The sequence below is a fragment of the Salvelinus namaycush genome, chromosome 21 (genome assembly GCF_016432855.1).
Source record: "Salvelinus namaycush isolate Seneca chromosome 21, SaNama_1.0, whole genome shotgun sequence".
NCBI lineage: Eukaryota > Metazoa > Chordata > Actinopteri > Salmoniformes > Salmonidae > Salvelinus > Salvelinus namaycush.
Window position 1 is genome coordinate 44,787,989 of NC_052327.1, and position 17,836 is coordinate 44,805,824.

Sequence of the window (17,836 nt, forward strand, 5' to 3'; positions counted from 1 at the left end):
GTATCATACTACTACAACCCTAGAAGGGAGAAGGTCTGAGTATCACACTACTACAACCCTAGAGGGGAGAAGGTCTGTGTATCACACTACTACAACCCTAGAAGGGAGAAGGTCTGAGTATCACACTACTACAACCCTAGAGGGGAGAAGGTCTGTGTATCACACTACTACAACCCTAGAGGGGAGAAGGTCTGAGTATCACACTACTACAACCCTAGAAGGGAGAAGGTCTGCGTATCACACTACTACAACCCTAGAGGGGAGATGGTCTGAGTATCACATTACTACAACCCTAGAGGGGAGAAGGTCTGAGTATCACACTACTACAACCCTAGAAGGGAGAAGGTCTGAGTATCACACTACTACAACCCTAGAGGGGAGATGGTCTGAGTATCACATTACTACAACCCTAGAGGGGAGAAGGTCTGAGTATCACACTACTACAACCCTAGAAGGGAGAAGGTCTGAGTATCACACTACTACAACCCTAGAAGGGAGAAGGTCTGAGTATCACACTACTACAACCCTAGAAGGGAGAAGGTCTGAGTATCACACTACTACAACCCTAGAAGGGAGAAGGTCTGAGTATCACACTACTACAACCCTAGAAGGGAGAAGGTCTGAGTATCACACTACTACAACCCTAGAAGGGAGAAGGTCTGTGTATCACACTACTACAACCCTAGAAGGGAGAAGGTCTGTGTATCACACTACTACAACCCTAAAGGGGTGAAGGTCAGAGTATAATAGTAACAATCACTAGTTTATGTGAAACCTGAGAGAAGTACTGCACTGTAGCTTTGTAACCAAGTCTGAGAAGATAATTAAAAGGAGAGGAAGGGAGAAGGGAGACTGATGCTGGGCAGGGGGAAGGGGGGGGGGGGTGACTCTCAGTCACGTTTTGGGTGTTTTTTTCTCTCTTTTTTGGCTGAGTCTGCTGCAGAGGCTGGGGGTTCACAGTCAGACTGGAACACCGTGTCTGGCTACTGAGGACAAAGATGAGGAGGAGAAACACACACTTTCAGACGCTATGGCTACTGCATACACATACACTGTCAGGACAAACTTAGTGTTTGTGTGTGCAAGGAGTGTGAATTTATCGTTCCAACACGGTTTTCACATTCAGCGTAGGGGCTCAAATATAAAATCCTGACTTATCATTGCATCACCAGTACCTTGGTGATAAAACACACACACCCTTCTGTCATGCAACACAGACCCTGTGTGTTGAGGTAAAGACATGTGTAGAGCATGGAGGTAGCTAATTAACTACCCACCTTGATCATCTGGGCCACGTAGCTCTCGGGGCCAGTGTACTCCGTGGGGTCCTTCACCCTCACCAGAACCAGGAAGTACAGGTAGTGCCACATGTTGTGTTCCGACCTGATGTGCTCCTCAAATGACACTGTCTTGTTGTCAAACTTATCCCTCTCCAACCCTGAGAGAGGTGAAACATTACTTATACACTCTGATAACAACAATTCACTTTACCGTTCCGTCTTTCTTTGGTGTTCTTAACCATATTTTAGAGCCTCCATCCTGTCTTGTTGTATATCTACAGCACATATGAATGTCTGATATCTACAGGCAGCAAGCACAATATAGCAAGTTCGATTTATTTCTAACATTCCAAGACAGTCGAATGGGTATTGCTACCAAAGTTGCAAGATGCAAGAAATTTACTGTAGAATGACACTATTTACTGAGTTTTCATCATGATGATACAAAACCCCCCACAGTTTCACGCAGAAGGGTAACAAATAAAGCAACAGAACTGTACTATTTGTATTTCTCTGCTATGTACAGTTATGTAGTGCTATGTACTGTTATGTAGTGCTATGTTATGTGGTGCTCTAGTGCTGTATAGTGCCATGTAGTTCTACGTAGTGCTACATAGTGTTATGTAGTGCTATGTGGAGTTATGAAGTGCTATGTAGGGCTGTGTACCCACCACAGATGAAGCAGGTGGTCTTCAGTATCTCCTCCTTCCTCTGCTTCTCACTCCTCAGGTCGGCGAACGTATCGATGATGACGCCGAAGATGAGGTTGAGGACGATGATGATGACAATAAAGAAGAACAGTAGGTCATACACCACACGGGCCGCAAACAGAGGATCCTGGTTAACGAGAGGACCAGTGAGAAACAATGAAAAAGTGATATTCATCAGCATCATCATGAAAAGTTGTATCACTATACACGTCATCATACTCAGCATCGTCATAATCAGCATCCCAATTAATACCATTATCATAATCATCATCATGAAAAAGATTTGGCCTTTTGCTTTCTATATTTTTTGTAAAACAAACAGTCAATCCACCCCCCCCATCCATCAATTACTGGCTGACTGGTTCATTGATCAACTGATTGATTGGACCAGGTCACTCACGTCTTTGGAAGGCTTCCTCAGCACATCTCCTACTCCCCCTCCATTCCTCAGGCCCTGGTTCAGCACCGTCACGATACACATCAGCAGAGTGTCACACACACGCTCCGTCCCATCGTCCTCCTCCACCATCACTGGACACAAAAATTGTGTACGAAACTAATGATAAATGTACACAACAAAGGTAGTAGTGTCCTAGATGTTCCTGACAATGAGTGACCCGTTTATAATTCAAAAACATTCTGACAAAATTCTAAAACTTGCACAGGTAGAAATCCCTTCACAATAGTAGATGTAGGACTTCAACACAGGATGAAAGAGTTTAAACAAAGGAACACGTGGGATGATGTGACCCCTCTACCTGACAAAAAAAAATGAAAGAGAGGGTGTATAGAAAAAAGCAAGGGAGAGATTGAGAGGGTGAAACATAGCCAGAGATGGAGGGATAGAAATAGCACGGAGAGAAGTGCGGGTTAGGACACGTGTAGAGGCCCCTGAAGTGCTTGTGATCCATGGACACACACTGGGCTGGAGAACAAAGATGAGTTCGATGAGTCATCCCCTCTGCTTCTCCCTCTCCAGGATGCTGCTTTAACATCCTGCCTCTAACACCCTGTCTCAACACCCTTCCTCAGCGTGGAACCTTCCAGAGGCTAACTGACTAGAGAGAGTAGCCAACACTTCACATTTACACAGCTCCCAGAACAGGTACACACCTAGAGGGCTACTGAACATGAAGGACTGAGAACTGACTGAACTAGCCTTGTTCTGATTAGGAACCACTGTTACAGGACATTGAGTTTGGGGATCCATGTGCCAAATGCTGTTAGATAAAACATTCATGATAAGGACGAGTGGTTGGCTGTTCATATCACATGGCCTCAAAAAAAAGAGAGATAGAGGTGATAGGTGGAATAGAAAGTGCTGAAAGGGCAGAGGGCCGGATTCAAACCCATGTTCGCTACAGTACATTGTACATATGCTCCAGAGGCAGCGGCTATGGACCACTAGACCTGCCCAGACCTGACCACACACAGCTTCTTTAGTTGGCTAAACGGAATTGACATGGAGAGTTCTAAAGCCTGCTGCATTGTCAATTATACACAAAGGAAAATGCTAATGAGACAAGGGGAGAATACCTTTTAAGGGGGTCATTTTAGAGACTTAGTTGGTGATAATAACTTACTGGTGACAGACGTGGGTAAGTAGTCTGGGCAGCCGTCTTTCAAACACTTGTCGGAGGGAGCTCGGCCATCTTTTAGTGTTTCCAGTTTCCCTAAAAGCAGGAAAATAAGAAAGTCCAACTGAAAACAAAATAATAGGACAGTATACAGAAATGATTTTGCGAAGGTTACTAGAGAAAAGACGCTTGAAGGTTCTCATCAATATTTCATAATCTATAAACGTTATTAAAAAGGTCGCAGCAAAACAAAGAGCAGACATGCCCCTTTTGTCATGGAGGATAGATATGTTATCTATTCATAACCAGTCATGATAGACTCAACATGAATCACATTAGCAGTAATTGAGTATCCAGCACATAACAGCAGATGCAGGCCGGTGGCTATGTATGTTTGAAAATACTGACATTTCAACAGGCCCTTCATATCCTTTTCAACAGTGCTTGACTGTGATAATGAGAGACAGGCAGAGTCAAGAGGTCCACACCTGGGCTGGAGAGTCACGGCCAGGGACCCTTGAGACCATAACAGGGAGTAGGGAAGCTGGGGAGATGGGGCAGGGTGCTCCCCCCTCCTCGTCACTACTAAAACATAACGTTGTCACAACATTATAAATAGGTTGTGAGAAGGCTGGTTATGACATTGACCACGTTTACATGCGCAAAGTAGTCCGGATAGTAGATCATAACCCAATTAAGGGTCTTATTTGGGATAAGCTGTTTACATGCACCTTTGATATCCTGCTCACGAGTATCCCTGTCTCCAGAAATAAACAGAATATTCCTAATTGAAGTTCATATGGGTTAAATGGAATAGTAACTTAAATGTGGACACTGACTGTGGGCCTATAACCTCTCACATGTAAAATAATATAATATTAACTCCTGCAGAATTATGCATTTCTTGCAGTGAAATTATCTTGGGAACAGGAGTGGAGAAATATTATTTATTTCACTGAACATCTTGAGAAAATGTGAATGCACGTGTAAAGTGTTATCTTTGACATTTGGCAAGCAGACAGTATTTTAACCACATATAATATGCACCCAAAACCAACTGAAGACTTATCATGAATGTGTCTCATCGTTTTCTCAGCTTTTAATTTCCTTAAAACCGGTCAAACTGATGACATTTGGACATTTTGCACAGGAACAATCTTTCCGCTGTTTTGGAGTTATTGTGTGTTACTCCCCATTCCCTAAACGAAACAGACAACTTTACCGTTGTTAACTAGATTACTAATGTATTCATTTGATCAATATAAGACATTATTCTGGTGAACACTATTTTATTTAGTCTTCTAGGGCAATATACATGCAACTTCTCTTCTAACTATAGTTGACAAAGAAATGGCCTACCAAATGTCGGAAATGAAAAGCAGAAACGTATCTAAATTAGGGGTGAAAGTAGCCTTAGTGTCACGTTCTGACCATAGTTCTTGTGTGTTTTGCTTGTTTTAGTGTTGGTCAGGACGTGAGCTGGGTGGGCATTCTATGTTGTGTGTCTAGTTTGTCTGTTTCTATGTTTGGCCTAATATGGTTCTCAATCAGAGGCAGATGTTTTGTGTTGTCTCTGATTGGGAATCATATATAGGTGGCTTGTTTTGTGTTGGGATTTTGTGGGTGGTTGTTTCCTGTCTCTGTGTTTTCTCTGCACCAGATAGGGCTGTATCGGTAAGCCACGTTTGTTATTTTGTAAGTGTTCACAGTTTTGTCTGGTTTATTAAAATCATGTTGAACACGAGCTCCGCTGCGTCTTGGTCCTCTTCAGACGAAGAGGAGGAAGGCTGCCGTTACACTTAGCCAGTAGTCTATAATGTCCAGTACGGCGTATCAGCAAAACAAATTATTATGGTGGATGGAACTGTGCAGGTAGCCTACTTTTTAAAGTGATGTTTGACAATCAGATGAAAACATCACACAATGGGATGCGTAAAACAGTCTGCAATAAACAACATTAAATGGGATAAGAGGTTTACATGCCACAGTATTCCATCGAAGATAAGAATATCCCAGGCATTTTATGTAGGTTTCTCATAACCGGGATACAAACTTTTTCGGGTGATTGTGAACGGCATATGATGTTTATATAAGTCAACTCGATAATTGAGTATACCGAATAATAATGGGATATTGGTGTGCATGTAAACGTAGCCACTTGTGAGAACGTCTCAAATTGACTGATCACGTATAGTGACTTGGAGACAACTTTGTGACAACCAATTCTGTCTAATAGGGTCCATGCCTGGAGCTCGTTTTCTCGTAAGAGATTCTAGTATATACCCATCTCATAACCCTCTCTCTTCGCTGCTTCAGATGGTCCCAAACATATATTTTCTTTTCAGGCACATTTCAATAAACCCAAATAATTTCACCATCAAACAGTTTGTCCCAAGCTTCACCTATGGCCAATGGACTGTGTGGTATAACACTCACATAAAGAGGTAATATGCATTATAAACCTTGATAAACGGACAAACACGATTTGAGAAAATGAACTGCAATTTAAAGAGCTCTGTTGACTCTTTTAGCTAGGTCTTTTTCATTTGTCAAAAATTGCACTAAGAATTGCAGTGCCCTCAGACAGCTCAGCCCACAGACAGAGACACACCCCCACCCCCCAGCCCAGCCGGTTACATAAGAGAGTGCTGCGCTGCACAGCCACTGCTCCAGATTATGCAACAGGTGCACATGTGCTGGCAGGTTCTCTCCCTCTGACTGCCCGAGCGCTGTGCAAGAGCACGTACACACGCCCACACAGACACACTCTCGCATGTATGCACTCATGCTCTGGAAAGCTCTCTCACACACATAGCCAAATTGGGAACTGAGCAAAGGCATAGGCTATTCTTTCTCCATGCAAAGATGTATTAACGTACAGCGCCTTCAGAAAGTATTCTTACCCCTTGATCTACTCCACATTTTTTTCTGTTACAGACTGAATATGATTATTATTATTTTTACATTTAGCCCCCCCCCCAAAATACAGTGGTGGAAAAATAACCCAAACGGAGCGTTTGAGTTTAGTGAGTGCACCAGATCAGAGGCAGAAGGGATGACCAGGGACGTTCTCTTGATAAGTGTGTGAATTATACAATTGTCCTGTCCTGCTAAGCATTCAAAATGTAACGAGTAATTTTGGGTGTCAGGGAAAATATATGGAGTAAAAATGATTTTCTTTAGGAATCTAGTGGAGTAAAAGTAAAAGTTGTCAAAAATACAAATAGTAAAGTAAAGATCTCCCTTAAAACTACTTAAGTAAAAAATACTTTAAAGTATTCATACCCGAGTCAATATCACCTCTGGAAATGATTACAGCTGTAAGTCTATCTGGGTAAGTCTTTAAGATCTTTGCACACCTGGATAGCACAATATTTGCACATTATATATATTTTTATTCTTCAATCTCTGTCAAGTTGGTTGTTGATCATTGCTAGACAGCCATTTTGAAGTCGCCATAGATTTATTAACCAATTTAAATTAATTTTCACCACTGATAAATCCACAATAATTGAGAATTTCAATAAGCATTTTTCTACCGCTGGCCATGTTTTCCACCTGGCTACCCCTACCCCGGTCAACAGCTCTGCACCCCCCACAGCAACTTGCCCAAGCCTCCACCATCTCTCCTTCACCCAAATACAGATAGCTGATGTTCTGAAAGACCTGCAAAATCTGGACCCCTACAAATCAGCTGGGCTAGACAATCTGAACCCTCTCTAAAAGTATCTGCTGCAATTGTTGCAACCCCTATTACTAGCCTGTTCAACCTCTCTTTCGTATCATCTGAGATCCCCAAAGATTGGAACGCTGCTGCAGGTCATCCTCCTCTTCAAAGGGGGAGACACTCAAGACCCAAACTGTTACAGACCTATATCTATTCTACCCTGCCTTTCTAAGGTCTTCGAAAGCCAAGTTAAACAGATCACCGACCATTTCAAATCCCACCGTACCTTCTCCGCTATGCAATCAGGTTTCCGAGCTGGTCACGGGTGCACCTCAGCCACGCTCAAGGTCCTAAACGATATCATAACCGCCATCGATAAAAGACAAACCTGTGCGCAGCCGTATTCATCGACCTGGCCAAGGCTTTTGACTCTGTCAATCACCGCATTCTTATCGGCAGACTCAACAGCCTTGGTTCTCAAATGACTGCCTCGCCTGGTTTACCAACTACTTCTCAGACAGAGTTCAGTGTGTCAAATCGGAGTGCAGGTTGTCCAGACCTCTGGCAGTCTCTATGGGGGTGCCACAGGGTTCAATTCTCGGGCTGACTCTTTTCTCTGTATACATCAATGTTGTTGCTCTTGCTGCTGGTGATTATCTGATCCACCTCTACGCAGACGACACTATTCTGTATATTTCTGGCCCTTCTTTGGACACTGTGTTAACTAACCTGGGGCGGCAGGTAGCCTAGTGGTTAGAGCGTTGGACTAGTAACCGAAAGGTTGCAAGAATGAATCCCCGAGCTGACAAGGTAAAAATCTGTCATTCTGCCCCTGAACAAGGCAGTTACCCACTGTTCCTAGGCTGTCATTGAAAATACGAATTTGTTCTTAACTGCCTAGCTAAATAAAGGTAAAATAAATAAAACCTCCAGAAGAGCTTCAATGCCATACAACTCTCCTTCCATGGCCTCCAACTGCTCTTAAATGCAAGTAAAATTAAATGCATGCTCCTCAACCGATCGCTGCCTGCACCTGCCCGCCCGTCTAGCATCACTACTCTGGACGGTTGTGACTTAGAATATGTGGACAACTACAAATACCTAGGTGTCTGGTTAGACTGTAAACTCTCCTTCCAGACTCACATTAAGCCCCATATACTACCCACCACTGCGACCTGTATGCTCTCGTTGGCTGGCCCTCGCAACATATTCTTCGCCAAACCCACTGGCTCCAGGTCATCTATAAGTCTATGCTAGGTAAAGCCCCGCCTTATCTCAGCTCACTAGTCACCATAGCAGCACCAACCCGTAGCACACGCTCCATCAGGTATATTTCACTGGTCACCCCCAAAGCCAATTCCTCTTTTGGCCACCTTTCGTTCCAGTTCTCTGCTGCCAATGACTGGAACGAATTGCAAAAATCACTGAAGCTGGAGACTCATATCTCCCTCACTAACTTTAAGCATCAGCTGTCAGAGCAGCTTACATCATTGACCATTGCACCATCGTACCTCATCCCCATATTGTTATTGTTTTTCTCCTTTGCACCCCAGTATTTCTACTTGCACAGTCAATCTTCTGCACATCTATCACTCCAGTGTTTAATTGCTAAATTATAATTATTTCACCACTCTGGCCTATTTATTGCCTTACCTCCCTAATCTAACTACATTCATTTGCAAACACTGTATATAGACTTTTCTATTGTGTTATTGACTCTACATTAGTTTATTCCATGTGTAACTCTGTGTTGTTTGTGTCGCACTGCTTTGCTTTATCGTGGCCAGGTCAAAGTTGTAAATGAGAACTTGTTCTCAGCTGGCCCACCTGGTTAAATAAAGGTGAAATAAAAAACAAAAATAAAAAACAAAGTTCATTTCTTGGCACATTTTTTGCAGTTTTATAAAAATAAAAATTAAACAAAGTTCATTTCTTGGCAATTTTTTTGCAGTTATTGAAAACAGGATGTACATTTTGATGGCAATTTGCATATACTCCAGAATGTTATGATGAATGATCAGATGAATTACAATTAATTGCAAAGTTCCTCTTTACCATGCAAATTAACTGAATCCCCCAAAAATATTTCCACTGCATTTCAGCCCTGCCACAACAGGACCAGCTGACATCATGTCAGTGATTCTCTCGTTAACACAGGTGTGAGTGTTGACGAGGACAAGCCTGGAGATCACTCTGTCATGCTGATTGAGTTCGAATAACAGACTGGAAGCTTCAAAAAGGAGGGTGGTGGAATCATTGTTCTTCCTCTGTCAACCATGGTTACCTGCAAGGAAACACGTGCCGTCATCATTGCTTTGCACATAAAGGGCTTCACATGCAAGGATATTGCTGCCAGTAAGATTGCACCTAAATCAACCATTTATCGGATCATCAAGAACTTCAAGGAGAGCGATTCAATTGTTGGAAAGAAGGCTTCAGGGCGCCCAAGAAAGTCCAGCAAGCACCAAGACCATCTCCTAAAGTTGATTCAGCTGTGGGATCGGGGCACCACCAGTACAGAGCTTGCTCAGGAATGGCAGCATGCAGGTGTGAGTGCATCTGCACGCACAGTGAGGCGAAGACTTTTGGAGGATGGCCTGGTGTCAAGAAGGGCGGCAAAGAAGCCACTTCTCTCCAGGAAAGACATCAGGGACAGACTGATATTCTGCAAAAGGTACAGGGATTGGACTGCTGAGGACTGGGGTAAAGTCATTTTCTCTGATGAATCCCCTTTCCGATTGTTTGGGGCATCCGGAAAAAAGCTTGTCCGGAGAAGACAAGGTGAGCGCTACCATCAGTCCTGTGTCATGCCAACAGTAAAGCATCCTGAGACCATTCATGTGTGCGGTTGCTTCTCAGCCAAGGGAGTGGGCTCACTCACAATTTTGCCTAAGAACACAGCCATGAATAAAGAATGGTACCAACACATCCTCCGAGAGCAACTTCTCCCAACCATGCAGGGACAGTTTGGTGACGAACAATGCCTTTTCCAGCATGATGGAGCACCTTGCCATGAGGCAAAAGTGATAACTAAGTGGCTCGGGGAACAAAACATCGATATTTTGGGTCCATGGCCAGGAAACTCCCCAGACCTTAATCCCATTGAGAACTTGTGGTCAATCCTCAAGAGGCGGGTGGACAAAAGAAAACCCACAAATTCTGACAAACTCCAAGCATTGATTATGCAAGATTGGGCTGCCATCAGTCAAGATGTGGCCCAGAAGTTAATAACCTGTTGAGGATAGAGGGCGCTATTTACACTTTGGGGGAAAATCGTGCCCAATTTAAACGGCCTCGTACTCTATTCTTGCTCGTACAATATGCATATTATTATTACTATTGGATAGAAAACACTCTCTAGTTTCTAAAACCGTTTGAATTTTGTCTGTGAGTAAAACAGAACTCATTTGGCAGCACACTTTCTGACCAGGAAGTGGAAAGTCTGAAAATGATGCTCTGTTCAAGGGCCTGCCTATAAATGGGCATGATACGTATGAGTATACATGCACGTCATACACCTTCCCCTAGATGTCAAGAGGAAGTGAGAGAAGAAATGAAGTGTTTATCTTGGTCTGAGGTGGAATATATCCTCTTGGCACGACGAGTCATCCATTTCCTGTTTTCTGGAAAGCGCGAAGATGGACCTGGAATTGCCTTCTGAAAAGCCGTCGTTATAGGCGACTACTATCTCCGGCTTTGATTTTATTTGATACATGTCACAATATCATCGTAAAGTATGTTTTTTCAATATAGTTTTATTAGATTATTGAAATTTTTTCGGGACGTTAGGCGTGTTGCGTTGTCTGTGTTTGTTGACGATGGAGAGCTTCGCGCCACTTGGCCAGTGTGCTTGCTAATTCAAGAGGGAAAAACGATGTTCTAAATCCAAACAACGACTGTTCTGGACAAAGGACCCCATTGTACAACATTCTGATGGAAGATCACCAAAAGTAGGACCCATTTTGTGATGCTATTTCATATATCTGTCGAACTGTGTACTAGTAGTTTTGCGCCCAGGTTTTGGCCACTCTCTCGCTATAACATAAGCCTTATGTCGTAATGAAGATATTTTTAGAATTCTAACACTGTGATTGCATTAAGAACTAGTGTATCTATCATTTCCTATACAACATGTATTTTTTTGTAATGTTTATGAATAGCTATTTGGTCAGAATAGGTGAGAGTCTAATAGAAATATCCGCACATTCTGGGAAAAAGAAGCTACGTTAGCATAATGGATAACCACTGATTTCAGCTCTAAATATGCACATTTTCGAACAAAACATAAGTGTATGTATAACCTGATGTTATAGGACTGTCATCTGAGGAAGGTTTATGAAGGTTAGTGAAAATTAATATCTTTTGCTGGTTTATTCGCTAACGCTAACGTGCCTATTGCTATCGCTAACGTGCCTTGATGAATGAATGCGGAAGTGTGGTAGGCTATTGTAGTAAGCTAATATAATGCTATATTGTGTTTTCGCTGTAAAACACTTAAAAAATCTGAAATATTGGCTGGATTCACAAGATGCTTGTCTTTCATTTGCTGTACACGATGCATTTTTCAGAAATGTTTTATGATGAGTATTTAGTTATTCCACGTTGGTCTCTATAATTACTCTGGCTGCTTCGGTGCTATTTTTGACGGTAGCTGTGATGGTAGCTGCAATGTAAAACTGATTTATACCTCAAATATGCACATTTTTCGAACAAAACATAGATTTATTGTGTAACATGTTATAAGACTGTCATCTGATGAAGTTGTTTCTTGGTTAGTTTGGTTGGTTCTTGGTTAGTTAGGTTGGCTTTGTGCATGCTACCTGTGCTGTGAAAAATGTCTGTCCTTTGTATTTGGTGGTGAGCTAACATAAATATACGTGCTGTTTTCGCTGTAAAACATTTAAAAAATCAGACATGTTGACTGGATTCACAAGATGTGTATCTTTCATTTGCTGTATTGGACTTGTTAATGTGTGAAAGTTAAATATTTCTAAAAAATATTTTTTGAATTTCGCGCTCTGCCTTTTCAGTGGAATGTGGGAGGAGTTCCGCTAGCGGAACGCCTGGTCCAGACAGGTTAATTGACAACATGCCAGGGCGGATTTCAGAGGTCTTGAAAAAGAAGGGTCAACACTGCAAAGATTGGCTCTTTGCATCAACTTCATGTAATTGTCAATAAAAGCCTTTGACACTTATGAAATGCTTGTAATTATACTTCAGTATTCCTTAGTAACATCTGACAAAAATATCTGAAGACACAGAGGCAGCAGACTTGTGAAAATTAATATTTGTTTCATTCAAAACTTTTGGCCACGACTATGTTTTGAAATATTTTTTTCTGTACAGAGCCTCCTTCTTTTCACTTTGTCATTTATGTTAGTATTGTGGAGTAACTTGTCATGACGTTGGCCTGTGGGTGAGGTTTATGACACCCCCAAAAATACCTTTCTCCCTTTCCTCTCTCTTGACTCTACTGTAGGACTCTTGAAAAGCCTTTGTTAAGCATAGAGAGTCTGGGAACATCAAAAGGTGGGGGGAAAGAAACCATATTTCGGTAATCCAACCAGCTGAAAATATGCGTTGGTACTAAATGAATATGATGCCAGATCAGTTGGCGTCTGAGACATTATTACTGATGATAGGACGACATAAACTGTATCTTGGAAAGTCTACACATTATAGTTATCAGATTCACATGGAATTGTTGTGCAATTTAAATGTGAAACTATTTGTGAAAAGATGAAATGTAATTTAGCTTCTTAATGAGAGAATGGTTTGTCATAGAGTAAACTATGTTCAACTCAGTGGCCCTGCCCATGTGAACAGACATTGGTTATGAAACACGCCCTTCTCTCCCCTCCTATATAAAGCCCTTGACGAAAATGTTTGTCAAGGGCTTTATGTTCCGAGGACGAGAGGACGACGGTCCCCACATTGAAAGGGCTCAGATAATAACCAAACGAAATTAGCATCGAATTTCAACGTGAGGATGACGATCAACACGCCGAAAGGATGAATTTCGACTATACCAGCCAGAATATAGCATGCGCTAAAAGTATGGCAACTTGGTATGAACTCTGAACTCTTATTTACTCCAGAAGTGATACCTCCTAGCCATTGAGTTAGCAGCGGCCGCTGTAAACGTGGGCTAGGAAAGGATGGACGACGTATCCAGTCTACCACACAACGACGACACTACAACGTATCCAGTTTACCACTAGAGACACTCTTCAAAGGACAAAGAAGATCTCTCTTGGGCAACACGGCCTTCCATCTACAACCAACCTATTGAAGCGCAGCTCAGAGTAAATATTTATTGCATTTTCCTTTTCCAAATGGGCAGTTATTTAGAATGCATAAGATTCTGTATTTACGATTGCATAGCTTCTCCCTTTGTTCTTCAGTCCTCCCGTGCTTTCATTCAAGCCCAACCCCCTCTCTCTGTGTAACCAGTCGTCATACAGGTTCCGTCCCCCAGGGACGTTTTCTTGTAGGACATAATTAGTAATCAATGTATGATCCATTCTGTGTTTATGTAATTCTGTGTGATTATTTAGGTATTTAGTAAATAAATAATTGAACCAAAGTTTGTATTGCGGATTCAACTTGTTAGCCAGGGTTCGTGAAGATAACCAAGAATTCTACAATGTTCAGATGAGACTGAAATAAGGTGATGATTAAATATTGACTGCTATTGAGGTAAAAGATTACCAGGTCTTTAAGAGTTTATTCGGAAGATAACAGCTCTATAAACATTCTTTCGTGGTGCCCCAACTTTCTAGTTAATTACATTTACATGATTAGCTTAATCAGGTAATATTAATTACAGATAAATGATTTTATAGAATAGCATGTCATATCACTTATTCCGGCATAGCCAAACACATGACAGTGTTGACCCATCTTCAGTTTTCTCCTATCACAGCCATTAAACTCTGCAACTGTTTTAAATGCATCATTGGCCTCACGGCAAAATCGCTGAGCAGTTTCCTTCCTCTCTGGAAGGACACCTATATATTTTTTGTGACTGGGTGTGATGACATACCATTCAAAGTGTAATTAATAACTTCACCATGCTCAAAAGGTTATTCAATGTCTGCTTTTTAGTTTTTTAAATCTACCAATAGGTGCCCTTCTTTGCGAGGCATTGGAAAACCTCCCTAGTCTTTGTGGTTGAATCAGTGTCTGAAATTTACAAATCGACTGAGGGACCTTACAGATAAGTGTAGTACATGTACATGTAGGGTACGTGTACTTACAGTACGTGTAGGGTACAGAGATGAGGTAGTTATTTAAAAATGTTAAACACTATTATTGCACACAGAGTGAGTCCATGCAACTTATTGTGTGACTTATTAAAGCACATTTTGACCCCTGAACTTATTTAGGCTTGACTGAAAACGTTTCAGCTTTTCATTTTTCATTCATTTGTAAAATAAATCGACAAAAAATCTACAAACACAATTCCATTTAGAATATTATGGGGTGTTGTGTGTGTAGGCCAGTGACACACAATCTTGATTTAATCCATTTTAAATTCAGGCTATAACAAAATGTGACTAGTTTCAGGAAACTAGGCGTTTGTCACACTTCCCAGGAGAGGCATTTGAACATAAACATTTATTTTCATATCAAAATGCATTTTTTTGGCAGATATGCTTTCTGGAGGCGAAAGAAACACACCTCTATTTAGGCGAGGTGTTGGCTAGCGGAGTGGAACACGTGAAAAATAAACGAGAGCCGCACACCCTAGGAGATCAGATGCAAAAATGTAATGTCCAACGTTTCGACATACAAGCTGTCTTCATCAGGGTATAATGACAAACACTGCGGGGTGACTCGTTTATATAGTATCAAAAGACACACACAGGTGTCTGTAATCATGGCCGGGTGTGGCCTGATATCATTGGTTAATTCTCATATATTAAAACAGCATACAAAAAACAAATGGATAGAGCACAATCATAGATAAAAATTTGGCTACACAGGCCAAACATTTACAATAGCAAAATCACAATAATCACAAGAATGGCTTCATATCAAAGTCTACGTTGAGACCGAAGGGAGCAAGGGTCTTTAAATTAAAGATCCAGGCAGCATCTCGTTTTAACAATAAATTATCGAGGTCACCCCCTCTCCTAGGGACGGTAACATGTTCGATGCCAATATAACGTAGAGACAAAATCGAGTGGTTTGCTTCCAAAAAGTGGGCCGCAACTGGGTAAGTCGAGTTTTTGCACCCAATGGTGCTACGATGCTCCGAAATTCGTACTTTTAATTCACGCTTTGTTTCAATGTGACTAGTTTCACATTGTCGCACTTCATAGGAGAGGCATTTCGATGTAAACATTTTTTTACCAAAATGCGGTTTTTGGCAGAAATGCCTTCTGGAACATGTGAACTTTCATATAACTTAATAAGAAACTTGTATGCCATCTGTAAATACGAATAAAATGGTTAAATTACGAGCCCAGTTGGTTTAGCCACGGAAAAAGACAGGAACCTTCCAGCTTGCCATCATTGGCTGAAACAATGGATGGGCTGGACATGCCGAAAAGATGAGTTCAGATTGGTCTGCCATGTAGCTAACTTGCTTCTGTCTATAACATGAGCTGCTCAGTATGTGTAGATAATCCTTTCTACCGCAGCTTTTTTGAAAGATATCATGAATAACTGCAAAAGTGCTGCCCTGAATTTAACAGGCGCTATTGACAAAGATCAGTAGGAAAAGGTTGTGATGGACTACTTACTGGAGGACGATGGTGCAATGCTGACTCTGACAATGAGGAAATCCCTGATTTTGGTAAAAACATCTTCACTGAACCAGATATTGTAGAGTCTTCTGATGACAGTGATGGGGAAGAAATGGCGATCAACAGTGTTGTTGTCACGAAGATGTTGACCGAGTTTTGAAATCAGTAGAATGCCCGGTGGAAGCAGAATATGATAGTTAAGGAGCTAGAGAAAAGCATGTTGTTTGATTGCAAATATGTGTAGGGAGTCAAAAAGAGAACACATGACATATGTGACAGAGAGGGAGACGTGTTCATCCATGTATACGGGTAAGAGTCTAGCTTGCTACACTTTCAGATATTATACATATCTAATTTGTCAGAAAATGATTTTCATTGCAAGTTAAAGTGTACCGTTTCGCTGGCTGGCTCGCAAGCTAACGTTACGTGTATGATCTGTTAAGTAATATTATTAGTATCACAGAAATCGATTGCATTACTAATTATACGGTCATCAGTACATGTCTAGACAACAGTGATCCACTTAGCTAGATGTCACCTCTTACTGGCCCAACTCTCTTAACTGCTAGGTTAAATAGTTGTACTTTTTTTTTTCTTCAATAATCACATATCTGGCTTTCAGGTTTGTTTATAAAAATACCCTTTTTGTTACAAATTTGACCAGAAACATGCATAATGCACCTTCACTAATAACGTAGTAGGCATTATAGAAAATGAACACCGATCTCATACATTTACATTTACATTTAAGTCATTTAGCAGACGCTCTTATCCAGAGCGACTTACAAATTGGAAAGTTCATACATATTCATCCTGGTCCCCCCGTGGGGAATGAACCCACAACCCTGGCGTTGCAAGCGCCATGCTCTACCAACTGAGCCACACGGGACCACCATCATAAACAATCTCTCAAGCACAAGCCCACGTGCTAATGAGTAGACTGCTGATATTTATATTTTAAGTTTAGTCAACTTGGATCTATTTGCTAGCTAACAAGGTAAAACAGTTGAATTGTTATGAACACACCATTCTGTCCTTCTCCAAATGTTTGAACAGCATGCTAGCCTGTCCACTTTGCTCAGAGGTTGAACTCAAGTGTCCTACCTTATTTCTCAGAATGAGAACGAGCTGGCAATTCCTTATATAATTGTTTAATACTTATTGCACGTTTATAAAACACAGACTAAACAGCCAGTATAACAATCTTTACTTGACTAAAATGCTGCTAGCGATACGTGGTAGCGTAACGTGCGCAACAAACTGGCCATTGTTTTTCCAGAATGAATGTTCATTGACACATCCATTTTAGTAGTGTCTGATCTGCTCGAAATTTGAGGAGTTGAAACATAAACATTGTATGGGTCGAAAGGTTAACTTCTCCTCTATTACAGTAAAATAATGTTTCGGTGTCCATATGACCCATTCTGTTGGACCAAACCTCAAATGCAAATAGCGAAACCATTTGTCAGAGTGGGCTTGGGTGTGTATGTAAACCAGAGAAAGAGGAGAAGCAAGTGGTTTCACTCTTGCCAAAATCTGTCCAAAATAAGCCCAATGCTTTTATATGCACTTATTTTGAACCTACGCTTGTCACCTGCCTTCCCACCTTTGGGACAACAACTCCTATTGTTAGGGCAGAGACATAAGCATCTCGTCATTATATACATATATCTGGTGTAAATGGGAAGGTGCACACAGCACAGAAGGAGCGAACGAGACGAGACCAAAAAGACAACAAGCGGACATAAACGCTCATAAAAATGAAAAATACAAAGAAATCTTGATTCTGCGATACAGGCATTTGGATTAACGTGCAAAAATCACGCAGCCCTACTACCCAGTGGGCAAA

General features: G+C 41.5%; 1 protein-coding gene across 1 annotated transcript in view; it reads right to left on the minus strand.

The window, feature by feature from the left end:
* LOC120065919 (inositol 1,4,5-trisphosphate receptor type 2-like) overlaps positions 1–17,836 on the minus strand; it is a 100,080-nt gene that overhangs the window by 23,876 nt on the left and 58,368 nt on the right. The window contains exons 24-27 of the mRNA XM_039016962.1: positions 3,574–3,663; positions 2,391–2,521; positions 1,952–2,117; positions 1,278–1,438 (exon numbers count right to left, since the gene is read on the minus strand). Coding sequence (XP_038872890.1) covers positions 1,278–1,438; positions 1,952–2,117; positions 2,391–2,521; positions 3,574–3,663 — 548 coding nt within the window. The remainder of the gene's footprint in view (positions 1–1,277; positions 1,439–1,951; positions 2,118–2,390; positions 2,522–3,573; positions 3,664–17,836) is intronic.